Source organism: Camarhynchus parvulus, chromosome Z (genome assembly GCF_901933205.1).
Source record: "Camarhynchus parvulus chromosome Z, STF_HiC, whole genome shotgun sequence".
Lineage (NCBI taxonomy): Eukaryota > Metazoa > Chordata > Aves > Passeriformes > Thraupidae > Camarhynchus > Camarhynchus parvulus.
This window is the reverse complement of record NC_044601.1, coordinates 20,794,783-20,816,848: the sequence shown is the minus strand read 5'-3', so window position 1 is coordinate 20,816,848 and position 22,066 is coordinate 20,794,783. Positions and strand designations below refer to the sequence as shown.

Genomic DNA, 22,066 nt, shown 5'->3' with positions numbered 1-22,066 from the left:
AAACAGTGTTGAAATGTACAATTTAGCCTTAAAAACAAAACAATTTAAAATAGATTTTTTTGCAAGTTAAGGGAGCCCCAGTGTGATTGTCAGTCACCGCAATCAGACACTGCTGTGCACTCAGGGCTTTTTTGGCCTCTCCTGCTTGCTTTCTCATACCACGTTGGCAAGCTGCAACAAGTGAAAACTCCACCCTTCCTACAGACTGGGGAGAATAAGATTCATAAACGGCAACAGCTGGCGAGTAAAACCGGGGTTTCTCTGAAGGTGCTGTTTTTTCAGTCACTGTGTGCAGTTGAGAAAGGGGCGGGATCTTTTCAAATAGGTTAGTTGTGATTTGCTGAATTCGTAGACTTTTCCCCTCAAAACCCCAGCCCTCTCTCTCTCTTCTTTTTTTTTTTTCCTTTTCCTCCTTCTGAGAGAGAGAGAGAAAGGGAGAGGGAGAGAAGTTGACTTGCGGCTGCATCTCAGCACGCACGTCAGCGTCGATCTGGTCCCCAGAGCCTCGCCCGGCACCATGAGTTCGGAAGCCGATGAGCCCAAGGAAGGTACGGTTCTGAACTATTTACTTTCCTAATATATTTATTAGGGAAGGAAGTCCACACGCTGCTTCTCTCAGCATGGAGGAGGAGAGTTTCTGCTCTCTTTAGCTTTCGGGTGTTCAGAGGGGAGGGGAAAAGGCCTTTGCAAAAGTGTTGGAAGTCCTGGCGATTTTGCGGGATTCGAAGTGTTGGTACCCAGGGGTATCTGTCTGCCTCGGCAGTGGTAATTTACCCGCACGTGGAGTACAGATAAGTGGAAGAAACAGTGTTTCAAAACACTGGTAGTCAAATGTCGAAAGAGGAAGATTTCTTTAGTTTGGAAGCACTGTATTTTTCAGCAAAAGAGGAAGTTGCATGGGGAGAAGTGAAAGGTCATTATTTTGGGAATATGGTTGATGCCACTTACTTCCCTGCAGATGAGTGTTCGTGTGTGCGTGTGTGTGTGTTAAAACAGAGGAAAGTGCCAAAGCTACAGCGTGCTGCTGCTTCTGGACTGGAACGTGTGGAGGGGCTGGAAGTGCTCCAACAAAAATGCAATTATTCCCTGGTGTTGATCGGGAGGGGGGGTGTGAGAGGGATTCGGACAGTGGGGAGCAAGCGGGGGAGGAGCAGGGCAATTTCCTGAAAGTGCCTATATACAAAAGAGCATTTATATAGATGAGGGAACAGGGCAGTGATGGGGTTGTATGCTGGATTTCTTAGAATGGAATTGATGTTTCATGGTTACATAAAGTCCTTAGGGGGACTCAAACATACAGACATCCAGTATGGCTGAGAAAAATACCTTTAAAAGCCCCAACAGAAAAGCAAGCAGTAAGGTGACCTAAGCATTTTGTATTTGGTAAAAACAAGAACTTTTCAGAATGTTTCAGGTGGTTTTCCCCTCATAGTCTGTACAACTTCCTTCACTTGAATATAACATTACCAGGGGCGTCTCTTTGCTTGCTTAAAAGAGGATTTTGTTGATTTGCAAAAAAGTCTCCTCGCACTGAATCAGAATTAATGCTAATAGTGCTGGTGGAACCTGATAAGTAATGGAGCCCAATAGCCTCTGTTTTGATATGAATAATCCTTATAGTTTTTTTCTTGTGAAATGAACAGCTGAACCAAAAGGCAGCTTGTCTTTTTTTTTTTCCTTCTTTTTCTTTCCGAGAAGAAGGACGGATTTATTGAAAAGCAGAACTGTAAACATTATTTCTCTATAGAAACTTTGAAAAAGACAATATGTGAACTTTCTCCCTCAGTTTTACTGCAGGAAAGATCTGCTTGCATGCTATAGCAGGGAAGATCCTCTGGTTTATACAGGAAGCTCCAGACAGTTTTATGAAGCTGGCTATATTTGAAATGTAAATTTTATTGTTTGAAGAAATGTCTTACCTTCTTAGATGACTCTGACTCTTAAAATCAAATATGTTTGCCTTTCTGTACATTTCTTCATAAACAATTTGAGGTGCCAGGATTTTCATGCTGAAAAAAAGCATTTGAAGCAGGTGTCTGAGAAAGAAAGAAAAAAAGGGTAGCTTTTTGATTAGTTATTTTTAACTTGGGGAATATTTGGGTTTTGTTGTTCTTTGTTCTTAATGTGTTAGAATGGAAAATGAAACAATAACCATTGTGGGAAGATGAGGTACAGATGTCACTGAGAAGGTTTTTCAGTCGGTCTGTAAACATATCCCAGGTAATATATTCAGATCTTTAAAAGAACAATTTAGAAAATGCATGAGAAAAGTGTGTATGTGAATAAAAACTGGTATTATCAGGTAAAAATGTAGAATTGTGGCTGTCACACTACTTTGCCTAGTCTGATTGAACATTTATGGAACCATAAAATATTGAAAAATGCAGTCAAATACCCGTGTATTATTAGTGATCCAGTGTATGTAGCATAAAATAGTCAGAGTCTTTCAACAAGCTCTGCTTCATGAAGAAACTTTGGTTTTTTGCATAAAGAAAATGGATGCTTCACAAATTCAAACTGAATGTGTGTCTCAGTCTTTTGACGCTGAGGATATATAATTTTTAAGTGGTTTACCAAAGGGGAGGTTGTTGATTTTTGCTTTAGGTGCAAGACTAAATGTCACTCTTAAAGAGAAATTCTGATTTGCCCACAAACTATATGGTCCCCCTAGGGAATCAGGAGGTAACTCCTGGTTATGGAAGGAGGAGAGGATACTCTTGGACAGTTACAGAACAGGTATTTTACCAGATCCTGTACATTTCAAGGCCAAAACTAGTGATGAAGGGTATAGTGGCTAATCTGCTACAAGCTAAAAAGTGAAAGTAGGAGAAGGCTACATGAGAAATGTTGGTTTAATGAATGTTTGTAAGCATAGGCAGATTTTTTTGTTTGGTTTCATTAAAGCAGAGGTTCTCAAATGGCCAGGAGCTGGTAAAGGGGTCTGTGAGGAGTTCTGAAGTTCAGTTGCATCTTCCAGGCGTGACTCCCATGTGTTGGAAGATCAGGCTTAGCGAAGAAGAGAGTTGAGGGTGCAGTAATAACACTGAACATTGTGTATGTTCTGCCAACGATCTGATGCTGAAGTGAGCAATATTTCACTTTCAGCTACTTTATACAATGGAGTTGCAGTAATTGGAGAACATTGAGATGTCTATAAAATTAGACTTAGTGTGGATTATTTTTAAAAATCTACATAACAAGATCCAAGATTGTAGGTTTTACTACTGTAAAAATGAACTATAACCACTGTTAGAATGAAATGCAAAATCAAGGTCAATTTTGAATGGCTAACTCCTAGAGATTTTCTTGTTGTAATTAATCAAATAAAGGTATAGCATTTGACCTCAAGTAAAATCTAATTTTTTAAACAGGCACAGAGACTAAAAAGACATTGCTAGAAGACAGGCATTACCCCACTGTATATTACACTAATTGCTGAATATGGGGTATGCAGCAGTGTATGTGGGCTTTTCAGCCTCTGCCTTTGATGTCTTCATGGTCTGTATTAGAATGGTAACATGAAACAGGTTTTTTTTCCTCCTACCATGCTGCTCAGTAACTTCAGAACAATCTCTGTATTCGTCTGTATCCCACCATGCTGTGGTAAATATGTGCATGTGTCTTTATGGCATCAATCTGTATAGCATTTACAGATTCCAACAACTGTCATGATATAAATAACCCTGTCACATTTTCTTGTTTTCATTGCTTTCACCCCAGATGAAACAAATCGTGTGTTAAAGTACATAAGAAGATTTACAGCATTTAACTGCATGGCATAATTTCACTCTGGTGTTGATTGGTGGCATGTCACCTGCCATGGAAAGTACCAAATGGTTTCAGGCTTTGATTTGACTGAATTCCTTTTTGAGATCTGAAGGAAATGTTATTAGTGTTGTTGTGTTAAAACTAATGCGTGCACATTTTAAAGTACATGGCAGCACCAATCAAGATTATTGTGATGTGAATGCATTTCTTCAATAGAGGGAAACAGTAATTTATGTAAAGCTCCAGAGAACTTCAGCCTCATGCTACAGGTTTTATGCAGTATATTTAAAAAATGGGAGAAGTCTAATATCTCAAAGGAAAAGTAAAATAATAACAGATATCAGGGTGAATGTAATACATAGCCTGTAGAACAAACTCAGACACAAGTAAGAGCCTTCATTGCACCTTTTTCATACTTAGTTTTGAATACCACATTTCAGGAGAGAGAGAGATCAGAGCATGCCTACAAGTGCTTGGAGATTTTTTTAGACACGATTAGCATTTTTTTAATCCAAATGAGATTACTGAAGAATGAGCTCACCTGTTTTGTTCCTTTTAGAACAACACAGGGGTTATAAAATCACAGAACAGCCACTGTTTCATGAAGTTGGTATTCCCTCCTATAAGTAGTGCTGGATTTGCTTTGACATTTTGGAGTCACCTCTCATGTGTGAATGTTTTCCAAGCTAGGATTTTGTTCTAGACAAGAAATCAACTGCTCTTGTGCTCCTACAGTCCACTTACTCCACCTACTCCATCAACGGGACTCAGTACTGTATCATTCTCCATCCCACTAATTCCAAAACTAGAATTTGTTAGAACCTGTTTTTATTTTATGACAATGATGGGAAATCCAAACTGTAGAAATAGAGCATGTAATTAGTACTTAACCCCACAGACTTGAATCACCTTCTGCTCTCACCCAAAAGACTAACAAATGTAGGCTTCCTTTGTTTCACCTGCTCTTTGCTTAGCCTCCCTTGTCAAGATAATAATCTTCATAAAACATTAAGACCTGTGCAACAGGGGCTTTTGTTGTAATAGTCTGGACAGTTCAGTTCAGAAGCATCATCTGGCCCCAGTGGGGGCCAGATGTCTTAGAGATCTTGATTACTCAATTTGAGAACTTTTTTTAAATCTCACAGATCACTTTCTTACTGTTGACGAGGAGAATGAAAAGATAGCTGGCTATGCATATCATGTACACAGCTTTGTAAATCATAGCAATGCTTGACAATTTGGCCTTTTGTGCAGTCCCTTCTATAGTTAATTGGAATTATTAATAGGACAGAGTGATAGGAAAAAAGTATCCCCCTAGTACAGGAAAGCAGGAAAAAAGAAAATAAGTTTGTGAGAATTTTGAAAGAATTATTACTAACCAGGTTCTGTAAAACCATATCACATATGCATGAGGAAAGCATTGCCAGAGGTACAAATAGCAGGGAAAAAGGAAAACAAAGAAGCTAAAACCTTGATGAAGAAGAAGCAATGGGAAATTTGGGGGAGTAAGAGTACTCCCCCAAGAGTTCATAGGCAAGTTGGAACTGGTAGATTTTTTTTTTTTTAGTGTAGTTTGGGTGACAGTATATTTAATGAAGTGAGATGCAGGAAATAAAGGTCTGTGAGGACAAAAACTGCCATGGTTTGTAGCACAGCTGCTGCAGCTTCATTGAGATATGGGCCCTTGAATCTATCAGTAGGAGCACTGACTTCAGGCTATTAAGCCATAGGACTCTGTAAGAAGCTCTGCACCTCTCCCCTTCAAAACTGAAAGAATGGTTGTTTTTATTTTCCTGGCCACATCAGGGTCATCTTTGACATAACCTGTTTGTGAGTGGATCAGATGGCCACTCTGTTTGCTTTTCCTACAGGCTCAGAATTTAATTAGTTGAACTGGTGGTTTTTTGTTGTATTACACATTTGGAAGTCCATATGCAGTAGTTGTTTTCTGCAGGACACATTGTACCTCATGTATTTGTTAATCTGTGCAGCTGGATCAGATGAGAAAGCTAGGTGGTAATTTGAGCACAGGCCATGGGATAAACATGGACTGTAGCTGATAGATTACTTCAGAGAATCACTGAAACTTAACAGGTTAATCATTTAGCTGTGATTGTAGGGTTGAATGCTAGGTTGCTTTGAGAAAATTCCATTAATATAATTATACTTATGCAATCAAAGCCAAAATGAATTGCAAGTTTCACATGCTTGGTTTCAAATAAGATACAGTCCCTTGAGCTATCTGGTTGATAGAGAGAATCACAGATTAACTGAGGCTCTAGGGAATTTCTAGAGGTCACTGAGCACAACCTTCCACTGAAGGCCGAGCCAGCTTCAAAGTTGGATCCAAATTCAAAGTTAGATGAGGTTGCTCAGGCTTTTTCCAGTTGCATTGATACTGTCTTTGAGAGTGGTGATGCCACCACTTCTCTAGCAACCACTTTTCTAGTACTTCAGTGTTTGGTAACACTTGCTATTTTGTTCCAAATGAGACTTCCCCATGATGCTGCTTGTGTCTCTTGCCCTCTTCTCTTTTGCTGTGCATCCTCAAAAAGAGCCTGGCTCTGCCTGCTCTGTAACTATTCAGTAAGAAATTGCACATGTTGGTAAAGGAACGCTGTTATTTTGATCAAACCTGACACTCTCAACACATCTTTGGTATCAGGTGCCCCACCTCCCTAACTATGCTGGTCACAGCCTGTAGGACCTGCATCCATTTGCCAGCTCCTTTTTTTGGGGAGATATTGTGGAGCCCAATACTGTTCATAGTATTCCACATAAGGGAAGAAAGCAGTTTGGTTTCAGGTTCTACGAGTAGAACTTTTTCATCTTCTGAAATTGTTTCTTATACTGGAGACTTAGTTTCCCAGTCTTCCTTTCATTTATCTGTGATCATAGCATTTGCTGTATCATGGTACTTACACCTTTGGGTTGTTTTCCTCGGGGACTTTGCAAACAATGGACTGCCACAAATGAGACAGAGGTTGGAGACCAGGAGCAAAAGTCAGAGAATCTCTGCAGAGTCAAAAGAAATACCTGGGTAAGGGAAGGGCCTTGCACGGACACTTGGTAAAGCTGTATTCTTTACCAGTACTACTTCCAAGCATAGTAACAGACTAAATTACTTCTAAGAATAATGAGCGTTTTGTTATACATTAGCCAGGAGTAGCTTAAGGAAAAATGTAACACTAATTGTAATTTGCAGTTTTTATCCAAAAACACCCAACATTTCTTCTATGAGTATCGATTTATGATTTGGTCAAACCTCCCATTAAATATTACAGTTTCAGAGGGTTCTTAAATGCTGCTTTTTGAGAAGCAAAATGCATCCCCTCTCCACTCAGTCATTTAGTGTCCCTCTAATAATAAATAAAGCAAATGAAAACTATGTTGCAGGTGTTATCTCAAAATTCTGGGCTGTTTTTTTGCTATAATTAGACTACAAAATGTGGTAAAAGGGGAGCATTTCAAAAAGAGAAATGTTTTTATGCTATTTCGTGAAACAATATCTGGTTTTCATTTCTCCATACTCAATAGAAGTACTACTTCAGTAGTAGGCTGAAGTAGTTTAATCTATTTCATAGTGACTTTAAAGCAAAAATTACCTTTTTTTCATATTTTAAGATTATTTTTTCATGTTTGCATATTGGTTAGATGCTTCATAGATCCAGTAGTATCCAGCAGTAGCACTGGTACTAGTAGCAATTGCTGTTTATGAATTTGTAAGAAATTTGATGCTTAAACTGGCTGTTCTGCATTAATGAGTAGCACTAATCTGAACAATAGCCTTATACATATTGACTCTGAGGTGGTTTTTTTATGGTGGGAAATCTGAAAGTTACAGATGTTCATGTTTTCTTGGTTTGCATATTTATATTTGATGAGTTGCTTGTGTTTTTTAATGGTAGGTGTACACTTCCTGTTTTGTGGACGCGTCTCTGTCATGACTACAGAACAGGATACACAGTGGCATTAGCTGCATTTTATTAAATGCAATTGCCAAAATCTCAGTTCTTTTAACCATTGTGTCAGCAAAAGCACAAGCCTTAAACCCATTGTTATTTGGAGACAGTCTTACTTTGAGGGAGAAGGAGAGAAACTGAGAGGCCTGTTCTTTGAGATATTCATTCTACATTCGAAACTTTGGGATGTTTTCTCACAAATTTTGTTCTTATCCCTAAGATTCTCTGCGTAAGTTGGGTGGTGATTTGACTCAGCTTCATCGGTTAATTCCCTGTCCCAGTTCTGGTGTGTGGTTTGTTTCTGTTGCTTGGCTGGCATGCAGTGGGAAGGAGAGAGCTCACATCTCTGGGTGGATTGGATGTTGGATTCAGTCTGGGGAACTTGGCGTTCAAAATCTTCCCCACAGAACTGTTTCAGCAGAAGCAATATACAGGATTGGATACGCACTGTATAAACTAATTTAATTTTCCCTACCTTTTGCAGAATTTAGTATCAGCATTTGTAACTATGCAGATTAGTAGTGAAAGGTCAGATAGTCTATTTTGCATAGCAGTAGGAAAAACCTACGTTTCAGTTTGACAGATAATGTACAAATGTCAGAGTGTCTGCAGAGTCCTGTTCCTGCTGGCAGTTTGCAGTAATGAGAATAAATTGCAGTAAAGTGGGAATAAGCACCTAATTTATTTGAGAGCATTTATCCTTGAAAGGTTTGAAACCTGAAATTCCAGGGACATAATCTGAGATGATTTTGTGTATCTGTAAAGGCCAGTAATTGCAAGTTTCTCTAAGGCATTGCTAGCTGCCCTGTGATTTTAGTGGATCTCTAAGAATGTGATACCCTCAAGTCCCTATCCCAAAATATTTACATTCATACAGCAATTAATGAAGAACTGACTGAATGCATGCACAGGCAAGCATGCATTTAATTAACTTCAAAGAGGTGTGGAGAAACCTTTGAAAAATGCAGAAACTCCATTGTCTTAAAACCTGAGGCTTTAATGAGGAATGGTTTTGCTTTGGCTGTGTCCACTTCGCAAAACTATTCTACAAAGACAATTGTATTTCTAGAAAGATTAAAATTTTGGTTTAATATTAATGGAAGTGAGCAGATGACTCTGGCGAATACTTCAGTTACTGATTCCAAGGGCTGTTTTTTCCTACTTGTAAATGAGAAAATGAATGGGTGTTTCTGTTAACCTAAAAACACTTGTTTTAAAAACATTCACTGAGAAATAGTGATGTAGACTTCTTTAGGAACTTGAAACAATGAATCATAAATTTAAGCATCTGTGAACAGTAATGGTGGATACTTCAGGAAGGGGTAGGAATAAAGTTTGACTCTGGTCTTGTGGTGAGATGTCCTCATCAAGCTCACAGCCCTGTCCTCAATGCTGGAAATTAGAGATTTAAATTCTGTGATGCAGGATATTGCGTCATGGATGTATGTTTAAACTCCCATTTCTTTGCAACAAGCGGTTGGTATCAAAATCAGTAACTTGCAGTTAAATGTTGAACCCTTTTTTGTGACTTGTTATTTGATGTCATGCAGTTGGGGAGGAGAGGACATTATGGTGAGGAAAGGAGAAAGTATTGACTTTTTTTTTCAGTGCAAACATTTGAAATTTAAATTGATGCTTTTTCTATTCACCACTTGAAGGCTTTCCTTCTGGTTCAAATTTGCTTTCCCTCCTTCTTACTATGGGTAATAATCTTGGAAAACTGAAGGTGCAACAAGCTTTCTTGCTATTGTCTGCCCTTTCATAGCTGATCAGTGCTGTCCATTGCTCAGCTGAAAATTTGATGCCACTGCAAAGTAAAGAAGCTAAATTGTCAAATTCTGCAGCAGTCAACAGCTGTAAAAAACAGTGCAGTCAAGTCTCATATGCTTTGCCCCAAGAAGAGGATTACAGAGAAGCTGCAGGTTTAACAAATCACAGAACAGTTGAGGCTGAACAGGGACCTCTGGAGGCTGTCCAGTTTTCAGTCAGTAAATACACTTGCAACCTTTAAAAACAAATAGGATTATTACTGCTTTGCTAGATAACAGAGTTCTGTATCCAAATAATATTGCCTCCTGATGTAAAAGAGAATGACAGGGTCAGACGTAATGTTTAACCAGAGATTCAATTTTACAGAAGAAGATTAAATTGCTAAATATTGAAGACCTAATTTTTCTCTTATGATTTATATTCCACTATTACTTAAGGACATGAATGAAAGCAAAACCAAACTCATAAGATATGTGGGGTGGTGGATTGGTGTTTTGACAGTCTTAAGTTATGTTTGAGAGTTTTGGTGTTAAGTCAAATATTTTAAAGGTGGGTTTGGATGGCACTAGTGGGAACAAAGAGGAGACGAAGCAAAGCTTATGGAAAATAAACTGTGTACCTGGGTCTTGGAGAGCCTGTTCTGAGCTGACAGCGAGGGAAAAGTGAAGATAAAAGACTCAGCCTCGTGTTTCACGACTGGATGTTTGGATAAAGGTTGTGATGGTATGGATACAGAGGATACAGGCTGTAGCTACTAAATAATGGGAAAAGAACTTAAAACTTAGGGGTTGGTTTATTTTGCTCCTTGTGGAATAGGAAAGTAAACATGTTAGGTGTGCAGAGAAAATTACCATTTCAGTCACCAGTTGTAGTCTTCCATAATCATGGAAGCAGCCATGAGTGACTGGTATGGAAGACAGACAAAGCACATATTCTCTGTACAGCCATGCATTGGATGCCATAAAATGTATCCTTTCTTGTAAAAAAAAAAGTAGTAAAAAATTAAAAACTGAAAAAGAGATTAAGGGTGCTACTAGTGTATTAGGCCTAAAAAACAGCTGATATCTGATAAGTAAAATTCTTAGATGGGATAATTTTGTGTATTCTTTATTATCTACATTCAGTGTTGATATTGCAAATGAATATACCAACCAGACACCTGAGAACTGAAAGCCCTGGGTGTTGCCACTAGATTTTATGCAGCTAGCCTGTAGCTGTGGCAGTCTTCAGTGCCTCAGAAGTTGGTTTTATATATATATAAATAAATAATATATATTAGTAATTATATATAATTTATACTATATATATAATATATATGTCTGTTAAAAATAATATACACATATATGCACATATGCACACACACATAAAGTTAATGGTAGCAATCCATCCTGCTTTAAACATTAAAGTGAAAGACAGATACCAAGGGAGTCCCATCTTCTCTGTAAGAAACAGACAGTGCAGCTACAGATTGACAGGGAGAAGAATAGAGAGCCAGAACTAGAAATACAGGAAAAACATTTTTAACTAGTTTCAAAGACATTGTAAGATCCCTCACAAACTTCTGTGTCATTTGAACTCTCTGAAGCCTCTGCTTTGACTTTCTTTACATGTGATTCAAATACATGCCCTTTGCATTTTGATGGCCAGGTTGTGACATTTGCCTTGTGATTGAGTTCCCTGTCCCTCTCATGCCAGATTGGCATCTCATTTGGACCTTCCAGTTCATTGTATTTTTGCAACATGCCAAATTGCATTTTATCCAATGGATTCCAAGTTCTTCACGGCTGCTGGTCTCAGAGGTTTTCCTTCTGCGTTCAAGCCAGGAACTCTTTTTTTATATGTATGTAGTTCCTGTGCCTACAGCTAAGTGTCTTGGGGTTCATTTTTTGTGAGAAAACATTATTTTTGCCAGGATGGTTGCAAGAGCAATTAGATGCCACTTTTTCAGATTTCAAATTTAGGATGCCACTTGGCTTAGGGAGCTTGGCACTGTTGCTTTAGTGCAGTTTGGTATGTATTTCTAAGGCTGGACAAAATACAGAGTACCTGCATTGCATTTGATTGATTGGAAGGAATGACATAAGATACACTTTATTTCCTGTGAAAAGGTTTGTCAGCATTATTATTCACTGTGCATGGACACTTGGTACATACAGAGGAACCTGATACAGTCCTGAAAGGACCAACAGCTGAAATATACAGGCTGTGTATTTAACAGCACTGCACCAGTTGTTACATTCCAACAAGGATAACAAATGGTGGCAGAGGACTGAAATACCAAATTAAGTTCATAACACTGCTCTGTGTGACTGTCATTTTATTGGTTTAGTATCCAGTGTATTCTGAAATATTCCGAGAGCAGTCATCTGAAGTAAATCTGATTTTTTTTTCCTTCTTTTTAAAGCTATGCTGTTAATTAAAATACATGCAGAGGTTTTGGGGGAAATGGCTTTTAGAAGGCTTTTAAAAATTTCTAAATCAGCTACAGTATATGTATCATGTGATGCATAGGCTGGCTGTGGGAAGCACAAGCATGTAAAACCAGAATAACTTGTTGGCACTGACTGCTCCCATGGGACTGCAAAACTCTGTAACATTCTTATTGGAAATAGCATAATTCCATGCTACTCTACTCAGCCTTAACCTTCAGGTACATTTTTTGGCAATTCTTCTCACCTCTTGACCAAAAAAAGTACTTTATTTTCTGGGGTTTTTTAATGGTTTGGTTTTGTTTTTGCAGCTAGAATGTGGATCATCTTTTGTGGTTCATAAAATTTTGGACATTTTAATACATTAATATTAGAATTAAATAGCAAATCTAGAAGCATAAAACAGTATCACATGCAAACATATTGGCAATGACTTACTGAGCATTTTATTGGGTGAGAAGAAGCTGTTCTAAATGGTGTTTGCTGGCTTTTCTTTTATTTTTCCCATGTTTCTGCAGATCAATAAATGCCTGCTTTCAGTTTGAGTATGCAGCTCAGACATACTCTGTATTTTCAAAAATGCTTCATTAGCCATATTTTTTTCTGAAATTTATTGATTAACTGTTACTCCAGAGTGACTTGCAGCCTCATAGCTGACTTCCAAATCCAGTAAGACTGCTCATGCAATATTTGCCATGCATAAAGCTTGGCTTCAGATGGGGTGTTTTTCCTTTTGAAGGTCTTCCAGTGTGAATGCTAGAACTAGTGCACACTGCTTGAATAATTAACATTCTCATTGTATGCTCAGTTGGTAACAATTATGGCAAGACAGAATTTAGTGCAATTTACTTTACCTGTTAGGAAAACTGTAAGCAAATGTTACTCATGAAAGAATGCTTTGTATGCATTGAAAATTTTAGTTAAAACTGTTTTCTAGTTAGAATCGGTATTCATATATAAACCCCTCTTTTTAAGCACAAGGTGCCAAGCAAAATATTTGATCTTCCAATAAGGACCTCGTGTACATGAATCAAAAAACTAGAGGTGCATGTGAAAGAAGCAAGTACTGTACAGGGCCCTTGTTTGAGGGGTTTTTTTCATTCCCCCTTCTGCACTTGGCCATTTGCGGTCTGGGTTTTCCACTGCCTGATGGTGCTTGCCCATGTGCCTTGCTGACGTCCTTCTGTCAGTAAACTCTGGCTCTCCTGGTCTCTTCCCACTCCTGCCCTCAGCCAGTTGCGAAGTTGCAGTCCCAGTGTCTGAGGTTGAAGAGTGAAAGCTCTCAGAGTGTTTCTGGGCTTGCATGTCTGGTAGAAGCCTCAGTTTTCATCGGCTTCTGAAAAGCCAAGAAGGGAACAAATGCTTGTGAATGTGGAGACTGGCCAATATGCTGAAGTGGCCGCCTGGGAGCTGCTGTAATTTTGGAAGAAATTCTAGAAGAATTTTGGGAAGGATTGTAAGGATTTTAGCATACCTCTCACCCAGGAAACTTTGAAGCACTGAGATAAGAATCAAAACACTGACTCTCCTCTTAAAATAGAAAAAAGAAAACAGCATTAAAAAACCTTTTTGAAACTGTGACTCACTCAAATGGTTATTAAGAAGAAGCTATATATATCGCTTGGCAGCTAGAAAAATCAACTTACCTTGTTCATATCTGAAGACTTCATAGTATGTACCCTACCACTCAAGTTTTTTAATCATATTGTCATGTAATAAGTACATTGTGAAAATTGTTACTGCCCTGGTAACAGATTTATAACTATTCTGCCTATTTTGTACCTCAGGACGTGTTTGTTCACTGGTACTTACTCTTGTAGTTTATCACCTTTGGAGCTTTACCTTACTGAAGTCACGTATTTATATGTGAATTCATATATGTATATGCTTCTGTATTTATTTTTTTTTATGTTTCTGGCCTGTGTCATTCCTGAAAACAAGGGTAGACCTGTGAAGATCCAGAAAGCAGAAGACAAAAAAAGATAAAAAATTCAGTAATTCTTTCATATCAATCCCTTCATGTCTAGGCAATCTCATGATTTTGGAAGTGCGTGACTCATGGTCACATACACTCAGAGAGCATAACACTAATTCCACTTGATTTCAAGTTGCCTCCCTCCAGGGAAATAGTACTCTTTCACTACAGGAGTCTGACTGAACATGCATGTATGGCATGTGCAGGCTTTTAGCTGTAGTTCTCACACACTGCAGAGAGGCAAACCCACAAATCCATGCAGGATTCCTGTCAGGAAGTCCGCTCCCACATTTCTCAATCCAATGTCATAATCTTTTAAATGCTGCCTGCAGCCTTCAGTCAGTGCTGTCCCTTTCCTCTCAAGCCCATGTTGATGTTTTTGTTCCCAAAAACCCTCATCATTTTTTGGGTCTTAACTCGTGCAGCATGTGATGTTCCAGTCTCTAAAATGAAAACTGGGTCTCAGGTAACAGTATTTCACAGTCATATTTTCTCTTCTTTTTGGACTGTTCTGTCAACACAGTGAGTCTCAGAAAGCTCAGCTTTTGACTTGACCATGGAATTTATGATGGTTCACTGTAATTTTTTTTCTGGATGCTTTTTTTTTCTGCTCCTTCATAATGAGAAGTTTAAAAATACTCTGTGACTCAAGTATTCATTGTCAATGTGCATGATATCGCATACACTCAGCGGCAAGTGATGTTGAATCTACCTTAGACTGTTGTCTTGTGGAAGGAAAAAAGCTGGGTTTTTTCCAAATACGACCCTTTTTTTAAAAATTTAAATAAAGTTGAGACATAGGGTATGTGGTAATAGTGTAATAGTCATTTGCCACAGTACGGAGGGAGTGTGCTAGCTTCCATGCAAGGGAAAAGTCAGCATTGTAGCCATAAGTATGAGCCTTCTTGTACTTTTATAGCAGTCTCCTGAGAGTCTATTAACCACAATTTTAAATTTTCACTGAAAGTTTACACGTCCACCACAGTTTAAGGAAAACCTCTGTATGGTAAAATACTTTGGGAAAAACACATCCAGAATAAATATTGGACATTCTACATGTCCAATATTTACTCATTTTAATACACAGAATCCATATTATATACTGTATTAATACCATGTTAATACCATATACTGTGTGCTTGGCTATGAAAATCAAAAAGTTTCATAATCACTAAGCTCACAGCTTTCACAGGAGGCTATCTCTAGCACCTTGTTCGCTCGTTTAAATAATAATTTAGGAGATTTTGCAGATGTCTGCATTATTCCCAAGATTGATCCTGTGAATTTCAAAGTAATGGAAGCAGGATTTCCTCTGAGAGCCTTTCCTCTAGGACTACTTTCCTCTTTGGAGGCATGGCTTTACTGCACATAATCATGCTTATTTAAGAAGTTTGTGCAGAAAATGACATCCCAAAGGGGTTGTCAAAAAATGATTTCAAAGGGGTATTTTTACATGATAACCTTATAAAAGGTGAAGTACAAAACTGCAGAGTAAAGAAATTGGAGCTATAAAGAGCAGTCATGAGGTAAACCAAACTGTGAGATGCTTAAAATTAGTGGTATTACTTGCAGATCACCAGAGAAATGACACTATTTCAGTTTGAAGTGCAAGGATGTAACCTGTCAACACAAAAGGTGTGGTCAGACATCCAGGCCAGCTACTGTAATCACTTTCAAAAGGTGTCTACATGTGACTGTATCCCTAAGTAGTTGTATAAAGGTGCATTTTCAGGTGCTGGTATCTGAAATTGCATCACAAGTTTGAAAGGGGGTGCCTGGCAGCCCTTTGCCTTGGGAGCGCTGCCCTCCCCAGCAGAACCTGTGAGTCAGGCACCTCTGATATACTGATGAGCATCTCCACTTGCAGATACCCAGGTTAATGTTTTAAAAACCTTTTCTGGACACGTCACCTGTGCTCTCGAGTCACAGGAGCTTTCTTCTCCCTCTCTGTGACTTGTTCCAGTTGTCAGTTGGCAGGAACAGCCCTCAGTGTTGCTCTGCTCACTCGGCGCTGCAATTTCCTTTCAGCTCTCTCTTTGAGGAAGTGAAACCACTGAGATGTGGTGGTTTTTTTTTGAGGTGCCAGAGCAAAATGAAGCACTGCAGGCAGGAGAGAAAGGTAGCTGAGAAGAGCTGCCCTTACAGCGAGGAGGAAAACCCCATAACCTTTCTGTGATTGCTTCTGACAATGTTTCAAAGCACACGATAAAGTGTGCGCTGCATTTACCAGAATAAATACGCCACAGGCCAGTCTTCACCTTGGGTGTTTTGCTTCTCTTTCTGCTGTCAGCAGTAAAAACTGCAATTACATTAGATGAACAAGTAAGTAATACCTTTACTGTTATTTAAGGAAGTATGTGTGTTCATTCTGAAGAAACTCTGTACTCTTACTGCTTAAACTGAGTTTTATTCAAGCCATGAAATAAATTTTAAGTCTTTCTGTCATTGGTAAGGAGGAAAAATTCTGATTATAAACTACAAAGAGTTAGCAAGTTCCTTTTTTGGATTGGCTGAAAGACTGAAGTATGAAATTTACATATTTAGCAATTAAATTAGAACCCATGTAACAGCACAGGGAAAATGAAACTAACTTCTAGTGTACTTATAGCAAAGTAGATGGAAAGTAAGCCATGCTGGTTAGCCCCAAAACTTGGACAGATAATAGAAAAATACCTTAAGAGTTTGGCAGCTTTCAGAATGGAGCAGTTCCTGTTTTGGTTAGCAAAGGTAACTACATGTTGTGTTGTACTTTGTAAAATGTAAAATTATGTAATGTAAGAGGGCTTTTTTTTTTTTAACTGTAAAATATTTAGCCTACTGCCAAACAGTAACTGCTGTTAGTAGGAACATATCTGTGTGGAGTGTCAGAAAGAAGACATCATAAGCATTAATAAGAAGACTTTAATTGATAAAAGTTATGAAATAACAATTGATATTCCTGTTTTGGAAGAGAAAGAAAGTTATCATTCATCCATAGGTCTTTGTAAAGCATTGGCTGTTGAGTTCTAGTATTTGATCACCCTTTGGAAAACATGGATTAGTTCTACTTTAATAGTAACCCTTGCAGTTTTAGCTTTAAAAATACAGAAAGAAAATCAAATATTTTCAGTTCAAAATGACTGCTCAGCATCGTTAATGTCTTCCTGTATTTTTGTGGTTGAGAAGTGTGTCTGTCTTGTGATCTTGAGTGCTTTGCCCAAGATAGTTAACAAGGGGTTCTTTGGTTTTTGAGTGTCCTCTTGCAGTAAAGATTTAAAAAAATGTGCTCAGACAGTTCATACTTCAAAACAAAATACTGATATGCACTGAAAGTTGTAATGAACAAACCTGCTTGAAGGTTTATGGGATGATAAAAAGGGAGCTTGTTATTAAGTTTCTCAAAGATACTCTTGAATTAAAAATACAGACTTGTGTTTCACGTCCTGAAGGACAAGTTTCTTCTATTTGCTGGAACCCCTGAGGCACCCTGTGTCCGAACACACCCAGCTGCCCACATACCAGCAGTTAAGAGGAAACCTTTTCCAAATTCAGGGACTTACTGTCTGACATCTGCAGGGTTGATGTTTTCATTAAAAGAAAAAAAAAAAAAAAGAAAATATTTCCAGTCCCTGTGTTTGCTAAGCAAACCTTTCATATGTGTAGTAAATGTAAACAGATGTAGTCTTCCTTCCCCCTGTCTGAGACTCCAGGAGAGCTGCAGCACAAAGGCAGCCATTTCCCAGACAACTCTACCTGAAAATACCAGCTCACATGTGTCTTAATGGAGAGAGTGCTGCCCAGGGAGTGTCAGAAAATTGTTGCTAACAACAGAACAAGTGATAACCTTTCACAAGTCAAGTTTCTGAAGCATTGTTTGGGGTCTTTTAACAAGAACCTTTTGTTCTTTTGAACAAAAGTACAAACCAGTCATTGGGTGTAATCAAACATAGTTTTAGAAGTGGAAATGTGGTCTAGGATCTACTTCATTGGTCACAAAAAGATACATTTAAAAGGTTATGCTCACAATTGTTATGACAATCCCTAGAAAGTAAATGTCTTGCTTTTACTGCATAAAATATAGGACATAGAAATGTTAATCTTTACCTGTTTTTCTTCTGAAAACCAGTGTCTTCAGATTCCATCCAGAGAATCTCAGTGTTGTTTGCTGACCCATGATATTTAGGCTTCCTTTTGTATTTCTGCATGGATATCTATAGATATGTATAAAATAGATATCTTTAAAAAAATTAATGTGTTGTGTCTGCATTCACTGATCATGTAAAATGCTAAGCAGGAAAAGGCTTTGTAACGGTTGCTTCACTGAATTGTTATCTTTATTTGAGTATCAGTTGTTATTTGTCATGACATTGAAATAATCCTGGTTTCAGATTTCATTACGAATGTGAGAATCAGATTAGATTTGTGACTCATCTGATCAAATGGCAGTTTTATTGCCTCAATTTGAAATTCCATCAATCCATATATAGAGAGAGCTTCTAAACCATTTCTGAGCAACTTCAGTTGGTATTTTCTCAAAAGTAAAACTGTCTGAAAGAACATAAACCTAAAGACAAGAGAGTTCTAGGGATTTAAATATGGGTTTTTTTCTGCAACTATGTTGCGTTATTTTTGTGGCACTTAGTAAGACTATTGTGAATGTATAAATATTCCTCAACTTGCTGTCCAGAGATTGTCTGTTTCAAAGTACTGACTGCACACTTTTTTCTTCTCCTAGTGGCCACAGATGTCTTCAACTCCAAAAGTCTGGCCATTCAGGCCCAGAAGAAGATCCTTGGAAAAATGGTGTCCAAATCAATAGCAACTACTTTGATCGATGATACAAGCAGTGATGTTTTAGATGAGCTTTACAGAGTAACAAAGGAATATACACAAAATAAAAAAGAAGCAGAGAAGATAATCAAAAACCTCATTAAAATAGTCCTCAAATTGGCAATTCTCTACAGGAACAACCAATTTAATCAAGATGAAATAGCACTGATGGAGAAATTCAAGAAGAAGGTTCATCAGCTGGCTAAGACCGTGGTCAGTTTCCATCAGGTGGATTATACCTTTGACAGGAACTTTTTGTCCAAACTATTGAATGAATGTAGAGAGCTGCTCCATGAAATCATTCAGCGTCACCTAACTGCGAAGTCACACGGACGCGTCAACAATGTGTTTGATCACTTCTCTGATTGTGAATTTTTGGCTGCCTTGTACAATCCCTTTGGACCTTATAAAATCCATTTGCAGAAACTTTGTGATGGGGTCAACAAAATGCTAGATGAGGGGAACATATAAGTACTTGTATTATAGGTGACTGCCTATGAGTTATTTGTAGATGGAACACTGTTGATTTATGAAGGAATAAGGGAGTATGCAAAGAGGTTTTTTTACATTATGACAAATCTTTCCTAAATATCTCTATTAATTGATTTCTTACTATGCGCTATCTGTTGCTATTCAGAGTCCATCTGGAAGAAAAACTGCACATGACTTTTTTTACTGTGCTTTGCCTATGGAAACAGCTTGAAAAAGATAATCAAACAGAATGGTTCAAGTAGAGTAAGAGTCTTGCAAGATAGATATACAAACCAAAACAATATGCTGTCAATCCACATCTTTCATAGATTTACAGAATTAATTCTTAACTATCAGAATCCAGTAATGTTAGTAACAGACTATCATGGTGATGGTACACTCTGTAATTTCTTTAATTTACTTGTAAAATAGACATATTTGATTCAGTTATAGTCTTTTATGCTCCCTGCACAGATAACAGCTTCCTAGTGTTGCCATTATGAAGCATTGAGTTTTAAATAAAATCAGTGATGCTGTCACATAGAGTCTTAAAAGCAGGCTTGTGCATCTCCAGCTCAGAGGTGAAAACTTCCTGTCTGCCAGGCAGGATCTCCCAAGGAAGAGATCCTTATAGATCTGCACAGGTGCTTGCTTCCTTTGACCACATGGGGATTATTTGAGGAATAAGCTACAGGAAAATAGCTGAACAGGGGAAGAGCATTCCCATGAAACTGCTTGTGGTACAGAATTTAACTCTGCCTATGATAAGATAAAACACAGTGACTTCTCTGTGCAATTCCTTAAGATTTTTAGAATTCTGCTAGTAGAATCATAGAATCAATCATTTGGATTGGAAGGGTCACAATTCTTCTTGAAAAGATGTGAGTCAGTATATCTGATACACTAGTCTGATGTGTACGATGATGTGAATTCACCAAAGTTGATAAATAAATTGCAAGCCAATTTGCTTTGTGCACAATGAAAGTAGAAACAGAAATTAATGTTATCATTGTGTTATATACTATTTAACTAATGGAAAAATGGAACTTTAAATAAATTTTTTTCTTCTTTTCTTACTTCTTACCTTTTATCCTTCTTTTTCTTCCTCATCTTCTCTCTGCCTTGACATTGGGGATAAAAAATGTGACTTTCTAGACACTGTAATGTACTTAAAAGCATGAAGTTAATACATTTCAAACAGCCAAAGACTTTTTGTTAGGAAGCATGTAAAGATTTTGCTGTTTATTTAATTGCCAGTGTTTTTGCTGTTTGCTGTGTCCTTTTGTTTTAATGAGTAAACCAAAGAATATTTGCACTCCAAACTTCTCTTGTCTTTTTTTTTTCTCCTTACCATATTTTAAATACTAAATTGTGCCAGCAACAAAAGCATTGCAACAATTTCAGCACTACTTGTGATTTTTAAGAGAGAAATTTAAGTTTTATTCCTGTTAGGTTGGTCATTAGGCTCGCAATATTCCTGGAGACCTGCCAGAGAAATGTGTTCAAAATGTGAATTCATTTTATGGAAGCCACTCGTGTTCAGCAGAGAGAGAAGATTGATGTACTACTTGTCTGGAAACACCTGGGAACTGACGAAAGAACAGTACACCAGAATTTGCCAAGAAGTAACTTATTTGGTTGACATCTGAAGGAGTTTCATGTAAGATCTCTTCCCATGCTTTGCCTAAACAGTAAATATGCTGTGTTCTGTCCATCAGAAGTCATGTGTAGGGATGCAACATCACGGAGAAAAACCGCACAAATTGTAAAGAGTTTAGTTTCTGGTGTATTTATTTTCCTGCCTAGAAATACCAATTCTTCCTCCTGGGGTGAGAATAAAAAGGAACTTGATTTCTAGAAATTAAAACAGTTTTATCTACAAATCCTATTTTTAAATTTTGCCCTGATTCTCCCAAAATAGCCTAATTTATAACAAATGGTATCAGTTACTGAAAGGAGGAGACAGTACCTTGTTTAGAACCAGGTGTATTACATGTGCGTGCTGTGTAAAACACAGAAGATTACCTTTGGCCATGAACCAGAATATTTTGATGCTGAAATTTGAATTTTTTCTGGGAAAAAAAAACCTGCTTAAATAATCCTTGCACATTGATAATTAACACCTACTTACATGTATATGAGCCATGTACATTTTCAGTACCCAGGACCTTCCTAATGAGCTGCACTGTCTGGCCATTTACTTGTTAGAAAAAGTGACAATTGCCCATGGAGATCTGGTTAGAAGCATGAAAACTTGACAGCTAAGAGAACATATATTTAGCTCACATTTGAGTTACATTTTTCTGAGATGCTGTGACATTGGTCCTTGTCTGGCATTCATTTTGAATTACAAAAAAGTGAGTTCCATAATGATGAAAGAAACCAATTGTGTTTGGTTTTCAAACACCTACCATGTTCTTCTGACATAGCACTCAAGCTATACGCTTTTGCAGTTAATTTTTTTTCCTGCAGCATACATAAATAGTAGCTTTAATTATGAAAATTCAGAAATAAACTGACAGCATTTTTGCCTGTAGTACACTTGTATGAAGGCATTGACCCTCTAGCAGAAACTTGACATAGTCAAGATTTTAAAAAAGGTTACAGCCTCACTGTTTAATTATGGGTAGCATAATCCCATAATTTAGTATTGCAAAATTGATAATGCTGTGTTTTAATAGGGTAATAATTATTAATACATTAAAATCCAGTCACCATTTTACAATGGGCATTTAAATCTCAGTACTTCAGGCGATGCATATTTTTAATGTCTTTTCAACAGTTAGTTAATATGTAAGGCCTAATGCCATCAAAATACATGTTGAAGTTCCGTAATTTAAAACTAATTTATAGCATTTTGGAGGCATTGAAAAAGTGCTAAG

The 22,066-nt window shown here is 37.7% G+C and overlaps 1 protein-coding gene across 1 annotated transcript; it reads left to right on the top strand.

Moving 5' to 3' along the window:
• The first annotated feature begins 235 nt into the window (after positions 1 to 235).
• Positions 236 to 20,508, top strand: TNFAIP8 (TNF alpha induced protein 8). Its single transcript, XM_030969185.1, has 2 exons — positions 236 to 548; positions 18,619 to 20,508. The coding sequence occupies exons 1-2, from the start codon at positions 518 to 520 to the stop codon at positions 19,182 to 19,184; spliced, it is 597 nt and encodes a 198-aa protein (XP_030825045.1). The 5' UTR covers positions 236 to 517; the 3' UTR covers positions 19,185 to 20,508.
• Positions 20,509 to 22,066: the final 1,558 nt, after the last annotated feature.

Coding starts and splice junctions, on each gene's coding strand:
- TNFAIP8 (XM_030969185.1), top strand. CDS start 518: ATGAGTTCGGAAGCCGATGAGCCCAAGGAAG. Junction 549..18,618: donor AGCCGATGAGCCCAAGGAAG/GTACGGTTCTGA, acceptor TTCTTCTCCTAG/TGGCCACAGATGTCTTCAAC.